The 23,163-nt window shown below is 36.4% G+C and overlaps 1 protein-coding gene across 2 annotated transcripts in view; it reads right to left on the bottom strand.

Moving 5' to 3' along the window:
- Nucleotides 1-2,599: 2,599 nt before the first annotated feature.
- BCKDHB (branched chain keto acid dehydrogenase E1 subunit beta) overlaps nt 2,600-23,163 on the bottom strand; it is a 129,570-nt gene continuing 109,006 nt past the window's right edge. For both annotated transcript variants that reach the window (XM_054194497.1, XM_054194496.1), the window contains exons 10-11: nt 7,888-8,040; nt 2,600-2,940 (exon numbers count right to left, since the gene is read on the bottom strand). In XM_054194497.1, the coding sequence (XP_054050472.1) occupies nt 7,900-8,040 (141 nt within the window). In that variant the 3' untranslated portion in view covers nt 2,600-2,940; nt 7,888-7,899. The remainder of the gene's footprint in view (nt 2,941-7,887; nt 8,041-23,163) is intronic.

A 23,163-nucleotide genomic window follows, 5' to 3' on the forward strand; every position in this document is an offset into this window, starting at 1 on the left:
GGGTCTCATGAAGGCTGTGTATGTCCTGAATTCCAATCTCAGGATGCAGAATTAAACTGTGTATCATAAGTATTTCCAGCAATTAGTGTTAAATGAGCATGACTAGTAGATTACTAATTTTCTGGACTATCAGCAAGAAGTACTGACATGATTTTTGCTTTAGAAGGAGTTACTTAGAGTGAAACAACCACTGCCCAGGTTAAATCTGAGAATATTCCTCTACACTTTTTTTGCATACTCTAATTAATCTAATTAAGAGATCTAAGCGGTTAAAAACCAGAAAATATGACTTGTCTTTGGATTATATTATTACGGAATTTAATGAGACACAGTTATTTGTATGTAACAGCATACACCTTCCTGCCCAATTTAGAACTATAAGTCATTTTTCCATAACACGCACTTGAAGCAGCCGCCATCCTTGAGCACAGGTTACGTGAGTGGATACTGCCATCTAGGCAGGCTTTGGGGAGCAGCACCTATTATAGAACATTAATTGTCTTTGCCAGGGGGAAAATATATTCTGTTATCCAAAACACAGGAGAAAAGAACATTTTTAATACTGTTAAAAAATGACACATCACCACTCACTGAAAATACAAAACCTGCCCCTCAACACGATTGCAGTAGTCCACGCTAAGAACAAATACTTTCTACGTGTTTATTAAGAAATGTATTATTCTATATTTCCATACACACAACTTGAACTTAAGCTCTGCACTAAATGACAAACTGTTTTTATCTACGCAAACCGCAAATACAAAGTATGTAGTATTAAGGCTATTAATTACCAAAGCACATTTCATTATGGCAGTACTATAATTCTACCTATTTCATATGCTTTGGAATAGTAACAGTACATTTTAAGACGACAGTTGCTAAAATATCTATTGATTTACTACAAAGAGAGAAATAATTTTTAAAACCATTTTTCTTCATAAAACCAAAATAGTTTCCATCCAGCACAACAAATATAAAATACATAATGCATCTATCTTATTTAAAACAATAAAAAAATGCTCTACATGGCATTTAAAGGAGACTTACAGACAGAAGACTTGACTAATGACGTCATTTTGATTAGAAACATTAACAAATAGCTCCATTTTCAGTTGTAGGATTCTGTGGGGAATGTGTGAATGATGGACGCGGGATCATACACACAATGGTAGTAGGACCTGAAAAGACTATTATTTAGCACCTTCCATCTGTACAAGTCCTTTGAACGTGGCTTTTTGAATCGAGTTCTGCTGGAGGGCAATCATCGCCCCCTGTTACAAACAACGAACCACACTACAGAGATTGCTCCTGAGGTTTGGGAGAGTGAGATGCGAGTTACCTAGAAGCCCTGAGAAGTACATCACTGAGATGCGGGCGCGGGCACCTCGTCACCCATAATCAAGGGTGTTGTCCCAAAAGCCAGGTTTCCCTTGGATTTCAGTGGATCTGCCCAATTAACAACCCCCCACATCATCAGAATGGGTGACAGAGGAACATAGGGAGGGATGGGCAATATGCCCTGACATTCGGAGTGAAGTTATCCTCCTGAGCTTCCTCCCTGGGGTGCTTCAGCAGTCACCTTGAGGACTGCTCTGAGCAGGTTTGTGTACAAGGACATTCTTCTTCCTCCCTGAAAGATCCCCCTGAATAATAATGGAAATGCGGTTATCTGGCTACCGGCATACATCTTCCCATCCCCTCCCTGCCTTCCCCCACATAATAAGAAGCAACGCAGCATGAGATTGATTTGTACAGAGAGGAAAGCAACCAAAAAGACTAGGAACTGCTGAATTCACACTTAATTTAGGTGGTGGAAAAATGAGCAGAGCTGGTACCAAAGGAATTCAGTAATAAGCTTTGAAGCTACTGTGCTGGAAGAAGATCTGCTGCCCTTTGAGCAGCAGAGTCCTGGAATGTAGGACAAGAGAGGATAATTTTCACAGCATCTTTGCTGTGTCCTTGGCTTGTCATATGGAAAAGAAGGGCATTATTAAAAATTTAGCAAACCTCCACTGAGCGCAGAAGCTCTCGGTCTGAAAGGCTGGACTGCTTTTTGCACTTCAGGATGTTCAGTGCCCTTTATTGTTGGCACAGGAAAAATAAACATTCAGGTTTAATTTTATAGTAGAGACTTTTGGGTAATTTTGTATTTCTGTGTCCTCACCAACAGAAAATGGTATGTGCTCTGCCTCTTCTCCCACCACTGGCATGAATATGTCAGGGTACTGTTACCTTTTTTCGACAAATTGGCACATTTTGCACAACCGTTTAGCAGCAGACACATTCCATTTCTAGAGGAAAAATAACTAAACAAAGACATTGCAGCAAAGATGTGCCAATGGAGCCTCTCACCTATAGCAACAAAAAAATATCTCCTCCCTTCTCGAGAAAAATGGCGTTTTCAATTCCCTTGCAGAAAGGAAACGAGTGTTTGGGACTGTTTTACATTAAGCCACTCAACTGAAAGACAGCGAATGACACTGGTTAAAGGAGGTGTCAGCCAGACCAGACACATAGACTGTATTTTGTTGAAAACAGAGTCAAATTCAAATAAATTCTTTGGGTTTTCCCAAAACAATAACAAAACCAAGAGACAACATGTGCATAGTATGTTTTATTGAACAAAATCCTGCTTCTAATATTTACACAATGAAGTTTAGAGATGTAACCTAGTGAAGCATGGCAATGTGTAACATTCATACAACATCTGGAATATCTTTAAATACATCTGAAACTACTTATTATAGCAATCACCTGCCCATCACTGATTTCATAATTAAGGAAGATTTCAACTGTCTGAAGAACAGCCAAGATGAATATTAAGGGTAGTTGAGTTCAGAGAAAACAGTCTCCTATGTGATTTCCAAACCCAAAAGATCTAAGTAAAATGTCAAGAGTTTTGAAGGTGGCTTCTGCATTTCCCCCTTGTTCTTCTCATCTCTGCAAAAGAAGATGATAAAATAAATTACAAATCTTAAGGCTGAAAGTAATATCCACAACTTAAACACACAGTGCCCTCCATGGTAACCTTACTTTTTAAATTTATGTCATCTTAACCTCAAGGTGTGTGAACTATAACAAAATACTTATTATGTATTAAAAACTATATTAAATTTTTAAAGCTGCCAAGGTAGACATGCAGAAATTAGAAATGCTGCAACTGATCTCTAGTGTCAAGACAACACTAATTACCACCATTTATGCAAAAGCTTTATGATGAAGTGTCTTCCATCCCACTGTAGCATGTTAAGCAAAGTGTTACGTGTTGTTTTTTTAAAGCTCTACTAGATACACTATCAACTATTACAGTGAAGAGGGGTTTTGTAAAAAACCTATAGCCAATACCTTTCCTATTTATCGGGTTTTTTTAAAGATAATTTCATTATTTCTGATCTTGCATGAATTCTCAGCAAGGTTTGAATGCAAGTATAGACTTGCAACAGCCATACTAACAGGCTCGTAGCACTCGCATCTCATATTTGGAGTACTCACCGGCTGTGAATAAGCCGTGATTCACTGGCCATTTGCATGATTTTTGCCATCCAGCAGGAAAACATCACAAACCAGGAATGTTGCGTCCTAGTCAAGCCTCTGGAGGTTGTTTATTTTAGTGGGTTACAGACAGTGCATTATAAAAGGCAGGCAGTCTACCCTGCCACATTTGGGATTCCGTGTTGAAAAAAACCTGGTTGTTGGTCTCAGGTTAAAAAGAAATGATCTTGCACAGTCTCTCATATTTTATTTACCAAACAGGGAGAGGAATTATATTTTTCTTGTGCCTTGAGTTAACCTCTACGAAGCCCTGCCTAATAACCAGGGGTGCAAAGAACAATTACTAACCAAAGTATCTACCGGGTCCCCTCCTGTTGCCCAGCACAACTTACTGGTTGATAAAGGGAAAGCATTAATGTCATTTGCAAGTCTCTCCCAACTGGAGCACTGGTTCTGACCAAACTGTATTGAATGTCGAAACACAACTTCAAACACATGGACGGAAAGAAAAAGAAATTTAAATCATCCCCCCACTATCGCCTAACCTTTAAGCACCAAGATTAAACTTTCCATAAAATAGTTCCATAATGAAGTTCGGAGTGATCACTTTGTATTTTTAGAGACTAAATTTGTAATAGTAATGGTGTCTCTACATAGACACACACACACACACACACACTCTCATGTCACCTGGCAGGGACAGCTTTAAAATTCAGAATTTGACAAGAAAACAGAATACACAAACGTGGTAGAAAAAGCTGCGAAAGCTAACAGAAAAGCACTTGGCTATTTGCCATGTCTGTGCTACAGCCACCCCTCAATATTTTATTTTATGATATGGTTTATAAAATTTGTGACTGTTTTCTTCTGTTTCTTCTATTATCTTTCCCCCGCACCCTCTCCTCAAATGAACAGCCAGACACTGTTACACCTATCCAGAAAATGCACATCCATCTCGCTGCTTCTTTTCTCTTTTATCTTTTTTTCCAACTACAAAGAGTTATCTGGAACACAGCTGCCTACCTGGAAGCTATTTCTCTTATAGCTAGCATAGCTATAAATTTTAATAACTAAGATGCTGCTGAAAGATACAGATTTTGCTCTTGCCCGTCTCATCGGTGAGGTATACAGTATGCATTGTTTAACGCTGCCTTTGAGCAGGAAAAACCATCTGTACTGTCAACCTCAAGATAAGCAACTATGCATGTGTGAGACACTGTCAACACAGGCTGAATCAAACCCAATGTACCTGAAGATAATAAGGCTAAGTTTAGAAATGATTGACTGTAGCATCCGGCTTGAGAGCCTGTATTAGCCTCAGACACAAAGCAGTAAGTTAATTCAGGTGCCTGAGAGGAACCTTTCTGGGTATGAGGTACGTTTGTACGCACAGCCAAATATATTTCGGGGAGAGTTTTGGTTTTTAAAGAAGATGCAGACTTATTCTTTGTTAATGAGACATACTTACTTGTCTGAATAAGGACAGAAAGATTTTGACACACCAGTAACTTAAAGAAAAGCATACTGTAACTGGTAAAAATAAGTTTGGAGTTAGCATGCCCATGCTTTAATATAGAACCTGTTTCCAGGTCTGAAGAGGACTTTCAAACACTGATAGATCAGGAAACATTATACAACTTCGTGTTACCCAGTAACAAGGGGAGTGTATGGTATCACTGCAGACTTCATTAAATGAAGTTGCGGGTAACTTCTCACTCAAACTACAGAGATTTCAGGCCATGTTAGAAAGGACAATCTGATAAATACCATTGATATATTTGAAAATTACCACTTGGTTTTTTTCCCCACAGCCTGACTGAAAGCAATAGATGAAGCAATTTCTAGTAAGTTGTCGATTATGAGGGGAAAAGAAGAAGGTAGCCAGCCATGCCACCAGGTTGTATCTAACAGAAATTACTTGAAACATAAACCAAGCAACAATTTACTCAGCTTGGCCATTTCTGTAACTTAAAAGCCAACCCTACATCCCTCTTCACCATGGGGACCTGCTAGCTCCTCTGGCTCTCCAGCAGTAGGACAAGAAGGGGCCCAACTTTTCTAACATCCAGAAGACTACAAATCCACACAAACTGTAGCACCATTTCTTAGAAAAGATATCCCTGTCTTCCTACATGTGAGGTGGTTTGGAACACATTAACCTCATCAGTCCAGACTGAGGGCAAGTAACATCACTAATAAATATTACACTGAGTAAAAAAAGAAGCAAATGGAAAGCAATCCTTCCGTTTCTCAGAAACATAAGCAAACTCTGTGCAGTGGATAGCAGGATGGAGATCTACTGTAACTGCTGTGTCAAGCACGTAAGACCAATTACCTAATACAGCACACAGAAAAATAAGGCAATAAAGCTTCTTTCTTGGAAAAACCTACGAGCAGCTCATTCTATAACACTAAGATCTAGTCACACCAACAAAATGACGTGGTGTTATGGGCCACACCATCAGGATGTTTTCATAGACAAATCAGAAAGTAGTTTTCTGTGTCTTTACGCTCACTGGTTTCTAGACAGTCACTAATAAACTAGCTCCTAGATATGCTAAATCCACGTTTTCAGCTGGCCAACAACCTCCTCTGGTATTGGTGCGTGGTGCAGCCCACAGGAGAAATGTAAATATGAATGCAGATGACTTTTCCAAGTTTTAGTCCATATTACCCCACCAGAAAGGTTTAGTGTGGACTTTCAGTGTGGAAACTGGACTGCATGCAAATTTACTGCAATCTCAGAACTCACTTCTTTCTCCTCATACCTCTCTCAGTTTACCATCCTGTGGAGGAATGGGGCTTAAACTAAGTCTCTGAACCACCAAATGCCCTTGGTTTGTCTCCCCTTGCTTACACATGGGTAAGATTATCTGGTCCTTTGGTATCCTTTGGAAAGGAACATCTCTTTAGGAGAGCTTCACTGACTGTATTACAGACATGCCAAACAAAAAAGAAAATAAGGCTTTAATAAGTTTAACTCAGATAAAAGGCAAGAACAACTGCCGTGAAAAGGATAGCATTTACCACACACTCTGCAAAACAGATCAGAACACTCTTCAATGTTAAGCCAAAGGAAATGCTCTAGTAGGTGAATAGTGGGTGATCTTGGAGAAATATTGCAAGAAATATCGCAAGAAATATTGCAAAAATATTGCACTACACTATTTTTTGGAGACACTGCCTTACTGGTAGAGTTACCATTTCACATGCAGGAGCTCCACTATCAGCTATTGAGGGTAAGAAAGAGAGTGAAATGCAAAAATTTGTCCTGAAAGTAAGCATGCATATAAACGAGATTAACATTAAAGTTTCGACAGCCTTCTACCCTGGCCCTAAATATAATTCACAGTTTAACGTATAGATAAAATGGACACAAGAGGGCGCCCCTAATTTAGGGCCCACCTCGGCCCTCCCGGCTTCTGTGTCCACAGCTAGAACCCCCTGACCACCTATCACAGGACCTTCTTCTCCCACAGGAATGTTGTTTTCTTCTTTTCTTTTTAGTTCAGATGTACAAGAGTCATCAAGACTCAATCTCAAGAACCAGGCTTCTTGATTCACTTAATTAAAGGAAGTAGAGCATACAATGTGTCGACAAATTTCCTATCAAATTTTGGACATTAAAGAGCAGAAGTTCTCCCACAGCAACGCACAGTATGAAGCCCCAGTTGGCCACTGCACAGTCTAATGCTACTTAGTATTATATTACAATGAAACAAAGACAAAAGATGTTACAGACTGATTAATAGACCTGTAATAGCAATAGATACTGCTTCACAGACTTGCTTGGTCCCTGAAGGGCTTTGCAAACAGCAATCTTCAAGCATGACCAAATTAAAGGAAATTTATTTTTAGAACACACATTAAATATAAGCCTTGTAATTGTATTTGAACAGAACCGTAAGATACTACAGATACTTCATGTGTTTTCAATGCACTGTGTATGTTTGCAATGCAGTGCCTATATTCGATGTAAATTGGGCTTTATTATAGTGCCTCACAGGATTACAGGCCACCCGGAAGAGTGAAAAATTCTAAAATTTAACACTATGGTTTGCCTATGAAATAGTTGTAAGTCGTTCAACATAGGTGAAAATATATTCTGTGCATTACTATTCCTTTCACCTTTCACTTTATGTTCTTTTCACTTCTCAGGATAAAAGACATTTAATTTTCAGATTGATTAAGCAAGGTAATTAATTTTAAACATTGACTTCAATGGCACCACTTAAATATATTCAGACACCTTTAAGACTGAAGGCCCAATGCCGTAAGAGGCAATTCTTGTTATAAATAAATAACTAAAAGGCGTGGCACTTTAGCCCTAAACCTTGCAATCGCTCTGTCAGAATCCTTACAGACAAACTGTCAGTATATGACATTATTCCTCACCTGTATTACTGCTCAGTAGTTAATCATTTTTCGAAGAGCATCATAGCATTTCCATTTGTCTGGGATGTAGAAAGGCTCAAAGATGTGAGGGAAAGGAGTGTCATAGCCACATACTCTTGAAATAGGAGCTTCTAAATTCAAAAAGCATTCCTCCTATTAACAGAAATACAGAATAAATGTTAGTGAGGCCATTATTTTCAGGAGTCTTGCATCACAAATTGAGGTCGAATGAACTTTGCCAGACTGACAGTCCTGGAAACTCAAACGTTCTATTTATATCACAGCATAAGTAGTCCAGACCAGAACAGTGCTTCCTTTTGCCCAAAGGTCCATATTAAAATAACAACTTGTATTAATGTTATTTTCATTTTCTACATGTGTGTTGCATTAAATCATAGACAGGTTATATTTAGTACATCTGCTATACATCCAGACCAGGGCTGCCAAGAAACAAATATTTTAGAAACAAAGGAGTAAGAGTTTCTTCCCTGTACCACTTTTAAACGTATAGAAAAATTACATAATTTAAGAGTATGTATTATTCGTTGGATACACGAACATCATATTCAAACTTGTTTGTCCCCTTAGATTATTAAGAGTCTGTCTGAGAAACATTAAACAGTTATGGAAATTATGAATTTGAACTCAAGTGGATTTGCATATCACCAACCCTTGAGAGAAATCCATGCTCTACACAAAAGCCCACAGCTTGTGCGCTATTCAGAGATCAGATTTGGCAACAACTGTGAGAGTTTCATTATTCGATCTAGTAGGGTACAAAATATTATAAATACACCACATTAATCTGAAAGTAACCTGTGGAAATATGTGCAGCGTTACCAGTTTTAATAACCAGATAAACAACGGGGTTTCAACCTTCCTACTCTGAAGTACCAGAGTGATGGCACAGACCATGAAAATCTGCAAGAAGTACATGCAGAAATAACTTGGCCAGATCAAACTGATGTTGATGCTAATTATCAGCCCCGTTTCTCCCTATATCTTTAGCATATGTGTTTGCTTGCCAGAGCAGACAAATGAAGAGACGAAATATGTCTCCTCCTAGCCTCCCTTTAATGGACTTGTGCAACTGAGACATCCTGGCCAACTTCCCCTGTACTTGGCTCAACAAAATGGAAGGTGAAGGATTATCTACCAGCCCTTTTCCACCAGGTCCACAAGGAAAACAGTCATAGAGCTACACTTTTCTGCAGCAAAGTGCTAAGTGTTTTTTCAGACTGATGAACTGTTTTGAATGCACGTTGCCTTGCAGTCCATGGCAGCCTAACTCTAACTTACGGTGCTTTCTATACATCATGATATTTGGCAGCATAAAGGTACTCATAACACGCTGAGATTATAACCTTTTGCTCTGGCTGCCACTTCAGCGCATTGCGAAGTGGCATATTTCTGAAAAATAGATGGAAGTAAAAGGTCAAAGGCGTTGTGTGATTGCGTACAGTGTTATTACATTTATAATGAACTAGTTCACCCAGAAAACTGCAGAGCCTGAATAGGTCTGAGGTAAAAATATATGCAAGCAATATAAAGATTTTTTGAGCTCCATTTTAGGCACTCCTTTGCTTTTCTTTGTAAAACAAAAAATTCACATTAGTACAAAATGCTGGGAAGTAAAGTGTATTAAATCCTTTACCTGTCCATGAGGTAGATCATGATGTCCTACCCCAACCTGCTGGCAAGGATATTTTTGATACCCATCAGTCCTTGGCTCCCATGCTATGACTGACCAACAAGATGAAGCAGTAGCTTTCAGACTATTCCAAAACTGGCCTGCCCTGACCACCTGTGAGACTGCATTACACCAAAACATGTAAGTGTATTCTAGACCCACAGCCTTCCAGTCCTGCATTGCTGTTTCAGAGTACCCGTCACAGGCCCACTACCTAGGAGAGACCTTTGGTTTACATCACATCCAGCTCTGTGACATCGGCTCGTCCCAAACAAAGCTTGTAGAGAAAGTTCGTTAGTTTCATTGAAAATATTTATTGCAATATTCTCCATACGTTGGGCACCCCTGCACAGAGCAGCACTGCACCTTCATTACCCAAAGCAGCAGAGAGAGAAACGCTGTCTGTGACTGGCAGGCGGGGTGCTACGCTGCCCTGAACGAGCCCCCAGGCTTGGCCGTAAATACAAATCTCAGCTGGTAACCCAAGCCATACAGAATAGTTGCAAGCACGCATATTCATTAATGTTATTGCTATTATACTTAATTCAGAATAAAAATTAAGTCATAAGACTTTCCAAAACTCCACTTAATTATTTTTTTTTCCTCAGGGAGAACCCAAAATAGCTGTCACAAGCGACCCTTCTGGGGTTTTAAAACTCAGCAAGTGCCTTCAGTCTGAGCACATCCTTATTGCTTTGAAACTTGTACCGCTTCAGAGAGCCATGTGGATTCCCCCTCACATGAGTGAGGAAGTCAGAGAGTGAAGCTGGGATGAGCAGCGTTGCATTGCCAGACACCATCCAAGAATGACAACCCAATAAAGGTGGAAGAACTCTTAAGTCCGAGCTACTCTCTGTATGTGTACAAACATAGCTCTCTTACTATTATTTTTCTGGGGGTAAGGGGGTGCGTTTGCAGATTCTTAACAAAGTTATTGCACTGTAGGAATAAACTACTTCAGAGGCAGATAAAACAGACCCAAGGTACTTACACATTATCTGACCGAATTCAACACAGTTTCACAAAGATTCACACCCGAGTGGCTCTGACTGTCATAGGGTCATGCATAGAATTTCACATTGTAATAGTTTATCATGGAAAAAGTAATTTGCCTAGCAAACTGATAACATTTGTGTAACAATGCAATGAATAAACTGCTTACAGTTTTTAGGGTAGCATCATAGAATGGTTTGGGTTAACAGCAAATTGGGATAACAGCAAATTGCAAAGGATAAAAGCTTTTAAGATTTTTTTTTAATAGAGTGGAAATAAAATCATAATCCAGAAGGTGGAGTATAAAGTTATCATCAGAATAATGTATTTGCAAACAACCAAGAAAACGGACTTTTACTTTAGACTGTAGATTGTAAAGAGACAAGAGTCTTGATCTTGCTAAAAGCCGGGCACATACTTAACCTTGGCATCACAGTTCTGATTCAAACCGTAATAAAGCTAATGTTTTTATGACTTTCACCACACTCACAGGAGGACAGCTAGATTCACTCACAGAATCACATTGATACTCCTGCCATATGCTAAGCATTTGGTCCTCAAAAAAAAAAAAAAAATTCACAAATCCACACATTTTACAGATAAGCAGTCATAGAAAACAAGCTTAAGGTAATATCTTAATAGGATGATTTAGAGGGAAACCGTGTCTTTTTTTTTTTTTTACAAACATTTAAGGTCGTTTGATAGAAGATACTACTACTTTACCAGACATGCTTTGGATACATTTAGGTATGCAGCAAGTCTTTAGTAGGACTGAGGTCTTCACTTATAACGAACAGAGCCAGTTCTCAGCCAATTTTGTTTAAAATAAAACTAATAAATTTACCAGTTCATGGGGTTTTGATTTATCTTTGGGATCAGTTCTAATTTATGAGACAATATATTCAGTTGTGTCCTTTAAATCCAAATCAAAGTAAACTTTCACAAAGCTACAGAATATGAAGCTGCCTGCTTGACAGCGTTAATTTAGTAACTGTAATCTGAGCAAATGGGATTAAATTCTTCATTAGATGGCATTACACTTTGAAAAATCATAGTATTAGCAAGATCTGTATCCTAATATAAAAAAAAATTATATAGTCTATGGACATATTTCTAACTCATCTTCCCTTTTGAGCTTGAAAAGCACTTAACTCAAGTGATCAGCCCATCAAAAAGCCTACCTTATGCGTATTCTTGTTCAAACCTGCTGCTAAAAGTTAGACTGTAGGAGAAACAAGAGTTCACCTCATCCCGAATATGGTACTGCCACATCTGCTATACATATTGCTGTGCCAGATTTTTTGCACATTATAGAGAAACACGACTGAGAATATTAAATACACAACATCCAGCTCTTTTTAAGACAAATTAGCAGATGTCCATTGTACAAGCCTATCAGAAGAAGTCTGCTGCAGTATTTAAAAGAGTGATAGAAGATCAGAATTTTAAATTAAATGGATTTACCCCATACCGCTTGGGCATATAAGAGCTGATATTGGCCCAAAGTGCTCTTGCACAATAGGGGAATGCAAGCTTACAGCCTTCAATAAATCCCTGCATATTTCAGAGAGACTGTTTAAACACTCTGACATCTTTCAAGGAAGGACCTTAGGAAAAAACTTAAAATTCAAATGGTTTTGGAAGTCAAGTGGTAGGCATGGGATTTCTGATTCAGTATAAAATGTTTTAAAATCAGTTTTGAAAATCAGTATGAAAAAGTCATACTTATTTAGCAGAACATCCACTAACTTCCAAAATTCAACTGAAGTAAAAAATTATTGTTTTGTTAGGAAAAAAAATACTTCTAAGGGAACAGATGTAGTTATTAGTCCAATATATCCAAATTGTCTTAATTTAAAAAAAATCGGACAAAACATTAAATTGTTACTCTTCCTGCTTCCTAACTGCGGATGTCAAATTCTGGTCTCAGTTATTCAATATGACTTTTGCCAATTACCTTAATTTGCCTGAATTTCATGCAAAGCCTCCTGGAAAATACATTATTATATTCTATAAAGGCATTTTAATTGGTCACATTATTTAATCTCAAATTTTGATGTTTAATGCAAATTTAGGAAGACTTTTCAAAATGACTTAAGAGCACAGGTCCCACTAAAAATCTGTTCTTGAAATTCGTAGCGATCACTCAAATGTAGCACAGACACCACTTCAAAACAATCTTATGCCTCAATTTTTTGAATAGATGCTAAAACCAAGGACTTGCTAAACGTTGCATGATTGTATTTGAAATGCACTCTCTAGTACTGAATACACTCCCTCTATTTCCCCAAATTGTAATATTCTAGTATGCTAATATGGGAAACTTTATCCAAGTTTATTTCAGCTTTATTTAAGTGTATATTTTACTTTTACCAGAGATTCAGGTACTCTGCTAAATTAGGGTTCTGAGTGTAAACCTCTTAAAAACATGTATGTGCAACTGAGAACTGCAGGCATTTACAGGGATACACAATTGTACAAAAAGGATAAAGTAAGAAAACAAATCCATTATTGGGCATTACTGAAAGAAAACATTACTCATCCTTCTGCAATGTATAGAAAAACAGAGCAATGTGGTTCGCAGTTTAGGGGAAGTGCTTTCAGGCATTTGGCCAATAAGAAAATAATTAAAGAGTTTATTGCTCCAGACCTTCCTTCCTCTGGAGGGAATCTCTATCATTCTATATTCATAGTAAACAAACCTCCATATGCGAACACTGTGACAAGTACCAGTAAATGAGACTATTTAACGTGTAGCTAGCAAGACAGGCAATTCCGAACTGATACTTTTCCCCTTAATTATCCTCATTTGGTCTGATTCTCTTTACTTCCGTATCTTTTGGTTCTATTTCATTTTTCCCCTCTGACTAACATGGACTAAAATAAGTAGAAAGGAAATATGTTTTTATTTTTAAATTCTACTACTATGTAGAATACTCCCTAAGGTGAGAAAACATTCCTTCAAAAATAAATTATTTCTGCAACATTTTATGTCCCAGGGGTGTCTCCCATGCTATTGTTATTTTGCAACACTACAGGTACCCAAAAAAATTAAGAGCTACAAGAATATCACGTGACTACATGCAAACACTGATTTTACAATTCCTTTTTTCAGTACAGCAATTTACTTTCTGTAGGATGACAAACAAAAAGTCGGTTTTAAAGACTAATATGCATAGGCAGAGTTTGATTGAAACTTTAATATTTCTTTTGCTATTATAGCTATTATAATAAAAAGAAGACCAAACATAAGGTTAAGGTCCATTACACAAGGCAAACTGTAGGAATATTTTTCATGCAAGACTACTTATTTTTCTGCTGACAATAACTACAAAATTTAGACCCAAGAATGCAGTGGCTAGTTGCAAGGTTTAATTCAGTTGTGGTTACTGTCAATTAGAACTCTGTATTTTTCCATCTCACCTACAGATTATAAAATTTAAAAAACCACATATATATTCAAAGAACTTTTCAGAGAGAAAACTCTTATCACATTAGGGTTTCACTTTCTGTCCTGATAAATTTGTTCTGATTTATTCATGCTGTTGTCACAAATTAAAGTGTGGGGCTCAAACAGTTAAGAGAACTTATTCCATATTGCTTTGTAGATGATAGTTACATTTATACTATCGATTACTTCCCCATATGGATTTTCAACTGTAAATTACCTACTATTGTAAGAATTAGATGAATCCTACTATAGGTTAATAATAAGCACGGTGATCTCATTTACAACAAAAGCTACTTTTTAAGACAAAGCCTAGATAAAGATTTTCAAAAGCTTTCCAAAGAGGTAGTCGATCAAATCCCATTTTATAAAAGGTGGATTTCATGCAATAAAGCTGACACTAAATACAGATTAAAGGTCTTTTTTTTGGTTTTTGCTTTGAAGAAATGTCTAATTTGAACAGTTTACTTTCAATAACAGAAAAATCAAGCATCTGCAGTTTTCATATGTCTCACAATTGTAGTAGAGTACTTTCCTTGACAGCTGAAAGTACCAAACGCTGCAAATTTTAAACATAATCTGCTTTGACAACATATGTGTTACATTCTTATGAAGTCACTTCTATGAGCAACATAAGTACTATAAACCCATGAGATATTTTCAAGTTGATATATATCTATATATATATATAGTTATCTCTCTCTCTCTCCCTCTCTCTCTCTATATATATATATCTTTTTTTAGAGGAAACATTTTTTCCAACAGCTTAGCCATTTTCATCTTAAAGTACTTTTATAAATCTCTTCCTCATAGTTACAATAGTGATACATTTTTTCCTCAGAGAACTCTGCAGTTACATGTTGTAAACATTTAACTTCTATCAGAATTTCTTCCTTCTTGAGATCACTTTAAAACAATCCTTTTATAACTCAGCACAGCTTGTAATGATTCATTTTATTTGTTACCAATTCTTTGAATTTACATAATTAATATCTTGTCAAATACAGAGAAATATTTCACTGCTAAAATTATTTATCTTATGATTGCCAAATAAATAATATTTTTACTTACAAAATAAATCAGCAATTAAAAAATAAAGAAGCACTTGGGGGAAAAATCTCTGTTCTGTGTGATTCATTGGCTTGCTATCATTAGAAAGCAATTAATGGTAAATACCATCTTTATAGAACTGAATCACATAAAACAATATTTATAGATGAAGTCAAATTTACTATATAAAAGATAAAGTATTGTAACATAAAATGAAAAAAAAATTTATAAATAATTCACACCCCTCTTAAAACCATCATGCTAAAATAAGAATTTACTTCAGCTATTTTTAATCACGAGCATTGAATCTATTAGCAGTGAATATATTTCTGACCACGGCACTTTTAGAATCCAGATATATACCACATAATGCAACATTTTAAGAGTAATACTTAATCCTGTTTTAATAATTAAATACTTTAATGCTTAAACATTTTTTAAACTATGAGATGCTGCATTATGATAATCATCTCAAAAAAAGTTTGATATATGAATTCTCTGTATTAATACCTGTACTAGAAAAGAAAGGGAGTGCATGCGTGCTATAGATGTTTTCTTCATCAAAAGAAACACATGGGATTGGGTGGGAAGGAAGGTGACAGTAACTATAAATTTGTTCTATACCATACACACACACACTTTTAGAAAATATATTTCTACTAAATACCGTATATCTGAAAGGTTTCCCAATAAATGTTCAAGGAATTTGAGCAAAAAGATGTTTAAATTGCAAGCAATGTAAAATGAAAATAATACTAGTGGAAGTAACCCAGACTGTAAGAATACAAACATTCGTATGTATTAACTAAAGTATTTTCGAAACTGCTCTCTTCAGGCAGGACAGAATTTTTGGTGCCATGGCCATAACTGCAATCCTGTAAAATGATGTTAGGTCACTATAGCAACTATGGGGTGGCTACACACCAGCCCAGCCTTGCAAGCCAATGCTGTTAATATGGGCTCTTTTTCTGCTACGTGGAAGTACAGAATCCACAAGTTGATTGAAATATTAAACGAACGTTTTCTGAAAAATCAGTATCTAGAGCATCCCATATGTTATTTTTCTGTAATCCTGGATACTCCGTTTACTTTTGTTGCAGATACATATTTGCATGTTTTGCTCCTGGCACATCATTAGCTGATGAAACTAATGACACTGAAAGGATATTTTAATTCAAGTCACTGAAAAACGTTTATGTTGCATATTTTTCCAGACCACTTGCCATTTCTTTATATTAAAAAATAACCAATTTACTCTGTTAAGCTCATTACTTCCATTTCACAGAAAGGAATGTGCATAATTGGACAAGGAAAACAAATGAGGATAATGTCTTCGTCGTCACTTGTACCTCTGGGAGTTGTAAACACTCTGAAAGAGGATTTGACCAGAAATTCAGGACAGACTCCTCACTATGAGCTGGATTTTGGTTTTAAAATCCATTATTTTTGGGGAGTCATACCTTTTGTACCTCACTTACACTGCAACACACTGCTCACAGGCAGAATAACATTACTGTTTATGAAATATTCACTGTGAATTTAAAAGGTTCTACAATTTCCAAGAGGGAGAACTGAAACTAACTTCTCCAGCTGCGATATTTTGTGGCTGACAGGTGACACCAAGTGACATGTTTATCTATCTTAGATTTTACAGGGGGTCTCATCACTTTTCATTTATATAACATAATCCTGTTATACTTCAAAGACTTTTATATGGACTCAAGAATATTTTATTTCTTACTTATTTCACATCTCTCTTGAGCTTCATTAGTTGCATTGTTTAAGACACCACCAGCTACCTTAGCAATGGCTGCCTGATGCAGTTGAATTCTCATTCATACACGGGTTTGAAGATTGCCTTCAAATTTCATTTCAGCTAGCTTCACAAATGAACAGAACAATCTTTAATAACCCAATGCAAGATTGATATTGTTTGTTACATTCTCTTTATCAAGTTTACAACACAACCACTCCAACAAACATTCATGGCAACAGCATCAACTTGAAGCTCTTGGGATTAGAGCCTTGGTCAGTGGTTTAGTTGTCTTGGTGGTAGAACTGCACAAAAAAAAAATCAGCATCACATTCTCAAGGTATTTACAGAAAAAAAATAACCCAAAAACCAAACAAAAACCTCCTTTTGTTTACGTCAAACAGCTTATCCTTCCCACAGGAGGAGGTAAATGAATAAAAAGTACTTTTCATTTCTTTCCATCCTATGTTTTATGCAAAAAGGCTAAGACTTTCCATGAAAGTTTTACACCATTTAAATCCAACCTGGTGGAGTCTAGGACTAGAATTGAAATATATTCGATTCAGAATGACACACTCAAAGGAATTAAGTTCTTCCCAGTAAATTTATAATTTGCATTGTTTAGGGCATGAGGTGCAGCAGCCAGAATGATTCTTCTCCACAAAATAAATGGCACAAGATGGATACACTTGAGAAGATATAACTGGACTTCCAGGTTGCTAGAATACACTACTGCCTTAACTGAACAGTTAAGTTCAGTTCAGTTAAGCCAAAGAGCATAACAATGCTCTTTGGCAAGTAGGGGTTTTTGATATTTAAATGTAATCCACGAGACGATCACTTCCCATCTTTTTGCTACAAGTACTAGAAATACTATTTTTTCCTGGGCACTTATTGCTACATTGTATCTGACACAATCTAAGGTCTTAACTACAAATTACACGTTATACATTATATACCCAAAATAGGACAAAATTCTTCAAATAGACATTATTTATTCTGCAGAGTAACAAACAACCTTACAGCATGTTCACTAAAAATTATGTTATTCTACAGTATACTGTGCACTTTCTTAAAGTGGCAATTATGAATATTTGCACCGGGACCCACATATCTTCTAAAAACATGCCCTAAGACCCACCGACAGTTAGAATGACTGCCCAGGACCACAAGTATCTGAAGATACTTGGCATTATTAACTCATCTGTTCAGTCAATGATCCTGCAAACTGTTACACATATGTTAACACAGGTGAATAATCCAAGTTAAATCAATGGAGCTAAAGCGCCTGCATAAAATTACCCCTATGTGAAAACGTTTGCAGATCGCAAGTCATTTTTCTGCATGAATGAGCAACATAATAAACATTTGTTAAGCTTTTAAAGTGAGGATCATCCTCCTTCTAATTACATCCTATACCTTTTAATCGCAAAGCTAGAAATATCCTACCAGTATAACCAGATTTTATACTTCTAGATTATCACTTATCACCTATCATTCTAATTACTTATTTAAGTATTTTGCAAAAACATTTCTGGGTTAAGCTCAGCATGCCAGAAGTGACTGGAAGGATTTGCTGCTAAGAGTTTTAATAGCCAGTGAGTGGTATTTTTATTTTTACAGCTGTTTAGGCAGCTGAGAGATTCTTGCAAAGACAGCCCTGTCAATCTACGTGTCTGGCACAGTAAAATCCTCAAAGAAGTCCTTCACTCAACACACACTAATGAAATCCAAAGGAAATGCAATTTCAACTGCTGTTATTAAACAAATTAAACCGGCGTATTTCCCATTTTAGACTGAAGCATTTGTGTTTTGGGACAGCACAGTGAGAAGGATGCTGTCACTTTGACTGACCATCACCGAACACTTCTCCAGTGCAAACCCGCAGCCTGGCCATGCAGCCGGGGACAGGCAAGTACAAAGGAAATATCTCATCCACCCATGAAAAGCTTGGGGCTTACCTAGTATTTTTCCACAGCATTTTTTAACATTACCATCTTTGTAAAATGGACTCGGAGCAGGAAGGAAATATTAGATTACTTGAAACAGTTGTATAAGAAATTTTATTGTGTATTCTTTAAACTGAGCTGCCATTTTGCTTATGTGTTTAATTTATAGGAAGCTGCTTGATGATTCCAACCCACAGGTTGAATAATACCCACAGGTATTATAGTACAAAGCTTCAACTCATGTATTAAATATCTTCTCATATAACAGCAAAAGTAACTGTTAGGAAAGCATACAGGTAAGTATAGAGACATAATTTTTATTCTACAGAAAAAACGTAAAAAATTGAATGGAGAGAAATTCAATGAGGTTTTACAGAAAAATATAAAGGTTTACGCAGAAAAATACTCAGAAACACTGAATGAACCATAATGGAGACTGAGCTTTTGGGTACAGGCTGACTTAAAAAGCATGGAAGAATTATTTTATCATACAAACTTAAAATTTGCATACCAAGTTACGCCCAACTTTCTAATAATAATTAGCTTTTCTTCTTTTCTAAAAATATGTACTGGTTTTTTGTTTTGTTTTGATCATTTTTCACTACATTTCCTAAATTGCTCTTCACATAAACAGGCTACAGCTATTCTACTATAAAGAAAAGTTGGTGTTACTCTCCTTGGTTCAGTCAACAAAACAAAAACAACAAAAAAAACCAATCCAAAAACTCTAATAAAAGAAAAAATTAATACTTTATTAATTTTTCCAGCTATAAAAAGTTTATCCACCTCTGTTACAAAAGAGCAATAAATGCACTGCAAATTAAACACTTCCATTTAAAAATGTTTAATAAAACTATTAAAACAGTTAGCCTTACATCTGTTAATTTAAAAACTGGTCTAAAAATGAAAGCCACGAATAATATCTTTCAGAGGCTACGAAATTTCAGTTTAGCTTTATCCCAGAATTAACAGTTCAAAATTATTGACCTGATTTTGAAGTCTCAACAAACTGCATGGAACCTCTGAAATATCCAGCAACATTTAAGAACAGAAATACAGATAACTGAATTAATTATTTTTATACAATAGAGAAACATAATAGTAGAGGTTAACTGTATATTCTAGGAGTCTCGATGAAGTTTTCATTGGATTAAGTCCAAGTATTTAACTCAGTCTATGTTTTAGAACTGACTGTTTAAATGAATTTCATACTTAAAATTATTAAGTGAACTTCACTTTTACACTAAATCAATTATGAAATTTTAATTTTCATTTCACTAATGAACTTTCTACTTTACAGCCAGAGCTATAAATCTTTTACATGACCTAATCTATCTCTTCCACCAACTATCAATTGTATAGTGAAGTTCCTAATGAAGAAACAGAGTAAAAAGTAAAATACCTACATAGCCGCCTTAGTTAGCATGAAGCACCCGGCATAATTTTTTTCTTTTCAGTTACACACAGTTAGCAAAGTACAGCTGCCATGAGTGAAATGTAAAAATATGCTATTGCTAACATTGCAAAAGGGAAATTGCAACCCCGTTCAAGCTGAGATTTTCTTTTCCCCTTATATGACTGCTAAACAGCAAAAATCAAAATGTTTCCCTCATGTAAGTACGTTAAGACTTTCCTTCTCAGTTCATTCAGTAAGTGAAATTTTTCCAGAGATTAATCTGTCAACACAAGCTGCATTCTACAGGAGTGGGGTCACTAACAAATAGTATTCAATAGCACAAATATAAAATAGAACTACAGTACGAATGGAGATTATTTTACGATTTACAAAATCTGATTCTGTGAAGCTAATTCATAACAGCAATCCTAACCTCTCTCCCCTGAAAAAAAATCCACAGCTATTATATTAAAGCAGGATCATTTAAGAATTAAAGGTCTCTATGTGAACTGATTTTTTCAATATTTAACAGATTTTTTGAAGCACATCAGGCCTGTATCCAGTACCGTAATTAAATAGTAGCATAAACTCTAGCCACTTGCAATCACAGAGACTGCGATATACGATACACAAGAGGAAGCATAAAGAGAGAAACAAAAAAACAGAATTTGGTGGAAGTCTGAGCTTTTATTTAGGTCCCTTTCCTTTGCTGGTGGCCAAACCCACCATTGTTCAGATCAGATTTCCTGTCCCATAAAGTCACTACTGATAGGAGACGTCAGCGATTAGGTGCACTGACACTGATGTGCCCTCCCAGCTGTGCAACCACAAAACCAAACCACATTTTTAAATGACGGTTACCCAGTCAGGGGAATTCCTGCTCCCATCAGCCCAGGCGTCTGATTTCCTCTCAATAAATGAGACCACCGGGCCATACCCAGGCGAAGTTTTTTCCTGAACCTCTGAGAAAGCGTAAGAATGCAAGACTTGACGAGGTCTCAGAATTGAAGTCCAGTCTCTGCCATCACAGAAGGCCACAGTTTCTACCATAAATTGATCATATTTGACTGTATTGACTGTAGTGTGGTGATACTGCAGTTACAGGAGGGTTTTTATCCCCACTCCTTCTGTGTGACAGGTGATCTGAAAACCCTTTTTCTAATTTCAAGTCATCAATTTCAAATTCATTTATAAATTATTTTTCCCCAGCATTACTTTAGTAAAATAGGTCCTTTCCTGCTGGTTACCCTTGTTCATTTCCCCAGTAAATTTATTAACAGGACTTACGTCCCTGTAGCCTTCGTTTTGATATTAGGAAGAAGGCAGGCACTGAAAAGCTATTTTCCTACAGCAGGCTCTCCACAGCTTCTCAATTATCGTTGCAGCTCCTCACTCATGTTTTCTGGTTTCAATGTTTTTTTCTTAAAACTAGTTACCACACTTATATACAATATTCCACAAAAGATCCTACCACTATCTTCTACAAGAAAGTAAGTACTCACTATTTCTATGGTAAGGGCCTCTCCAAACGCACTTGTCTTTCTATCCTACTGCATGATGTTGGTGGCACACAACGGAGCAGAAGGTAACTGATACACTAGTTCTTCCTCTTTTGCCCAACTAATAAGCTATAAGCTTATTTTAAAAAAAAAAAAAATTATTAGTTCCTAGCTATGTAACCTTGTACTTTACCCAATTAGACTGTACTCTGTTTCTGGCTCTGAGACCCTCAACATCATCCATAAGGATTCCAATTTTTACTATATTAACAATAGATTGACTTTATGACTCATGAATTCTATTTTTTGTAACTAAGAAACTAAAGAGAATTTAGCCTCTTACAACTTCGTACCATTTTTTTGAGAGCCCAACATACTACAGTCTCCTCATCACCTACCTTGCAGTTCTTGTAATGTCAAGATTTTGTAATGCCAGGATTTAACCTGTCAGGTTAACCTGGCACAACATACACTTGCTATATAAAGCCCAGCAAATTCAGTAACAAACTAAGTTTCACAAAATATCAGCCTGACAAAATTTTTTATCAGAACACAATAACTGAGGAAAATGAGTTCTTTATGCTTTAGGAGGGAATTCAGAGCTATGAAGATGGAAAACCAGTGTTGAGAAAAACCCAGCTGGTAACAGAAGTTGTTAGGGGGCTTTTCTCACTGTATTTGGTGACTACATTAATTCTGGATTTTTCACATGTCAATTGGTAGAAATACTGTCAACCAATTCTGCTAACAACTGTAAGAAAGAATCCTGCAGACACTGTAGGCATGGGTTTATATCACTGAAGATTCAGCTGTAACTGTTTGGCATTGTCTTGATCAAGACAAGAAACATGCTCTCAAACGTCTTCTTTTGTGGTTGGTTAAAAAAAAAAAAAAGCCACAGAAATAAAGCTCACATGTAACACATTATGTTCATGGTTTGTATCTGCTATGAATTCAGGAATACATCAGAAATTATGGGGTTTGTTGGCTGCATAGTTTCCTATCCATCGTAAAATCAATATTATTCTGAATGCTCACAAAAATAGTGGTTTAAGTAGCTTTCTCCGAACAGTGTATAATTTTTCAAGATATTTCTACTTATTTTTGTGGTCACCACAAATTATATAGAGAAAGAAAAGCTTAGCCTTTAGTGGTTAATAAACAACTTCAGGCTAGAAGACCCTCTGAACAAACAAAGCAATGGCTGAGGTTTACTGTAGCACGATGAGCAAAGCATGCGGAAACTCAAGTTGCTGCTTTGCAGTTTTCTTATTGCATACAATGGTTTCCAATAGCCAAACATTTTTTTGAAGTTTTTTCTTACTTACTTGATATAACTTTTCTAAATGATTACGGTTTGCATCTTAAAACAGCTGCTTTCAAGATGTCTTTCTTCCCGATTTTTCCCCACAAAAATGGGAATATGAAATCTGTATCTGAATTCCTGAGCTCTAACCAGTGTTTAAATATTCTTCTCTGTGCTGCTACATGTCATGTT

Source organism: Rissa tridactyla, chromosome 3, assembly GCF_028500815.1.
Source record: "Rissa tridactyla isolate bRisTri1 chromosome 3, bRisTri1.patW.cur.20221130, whole genome shotgun sequence".
In the NCBI taxonomy this organism is placed as follows: domain Eukaryota; kingdom Metazoa; phylum Chordata; class Aves; order Charadriiformes; family Laridae; genus Rissa; species Rissa tridactyla.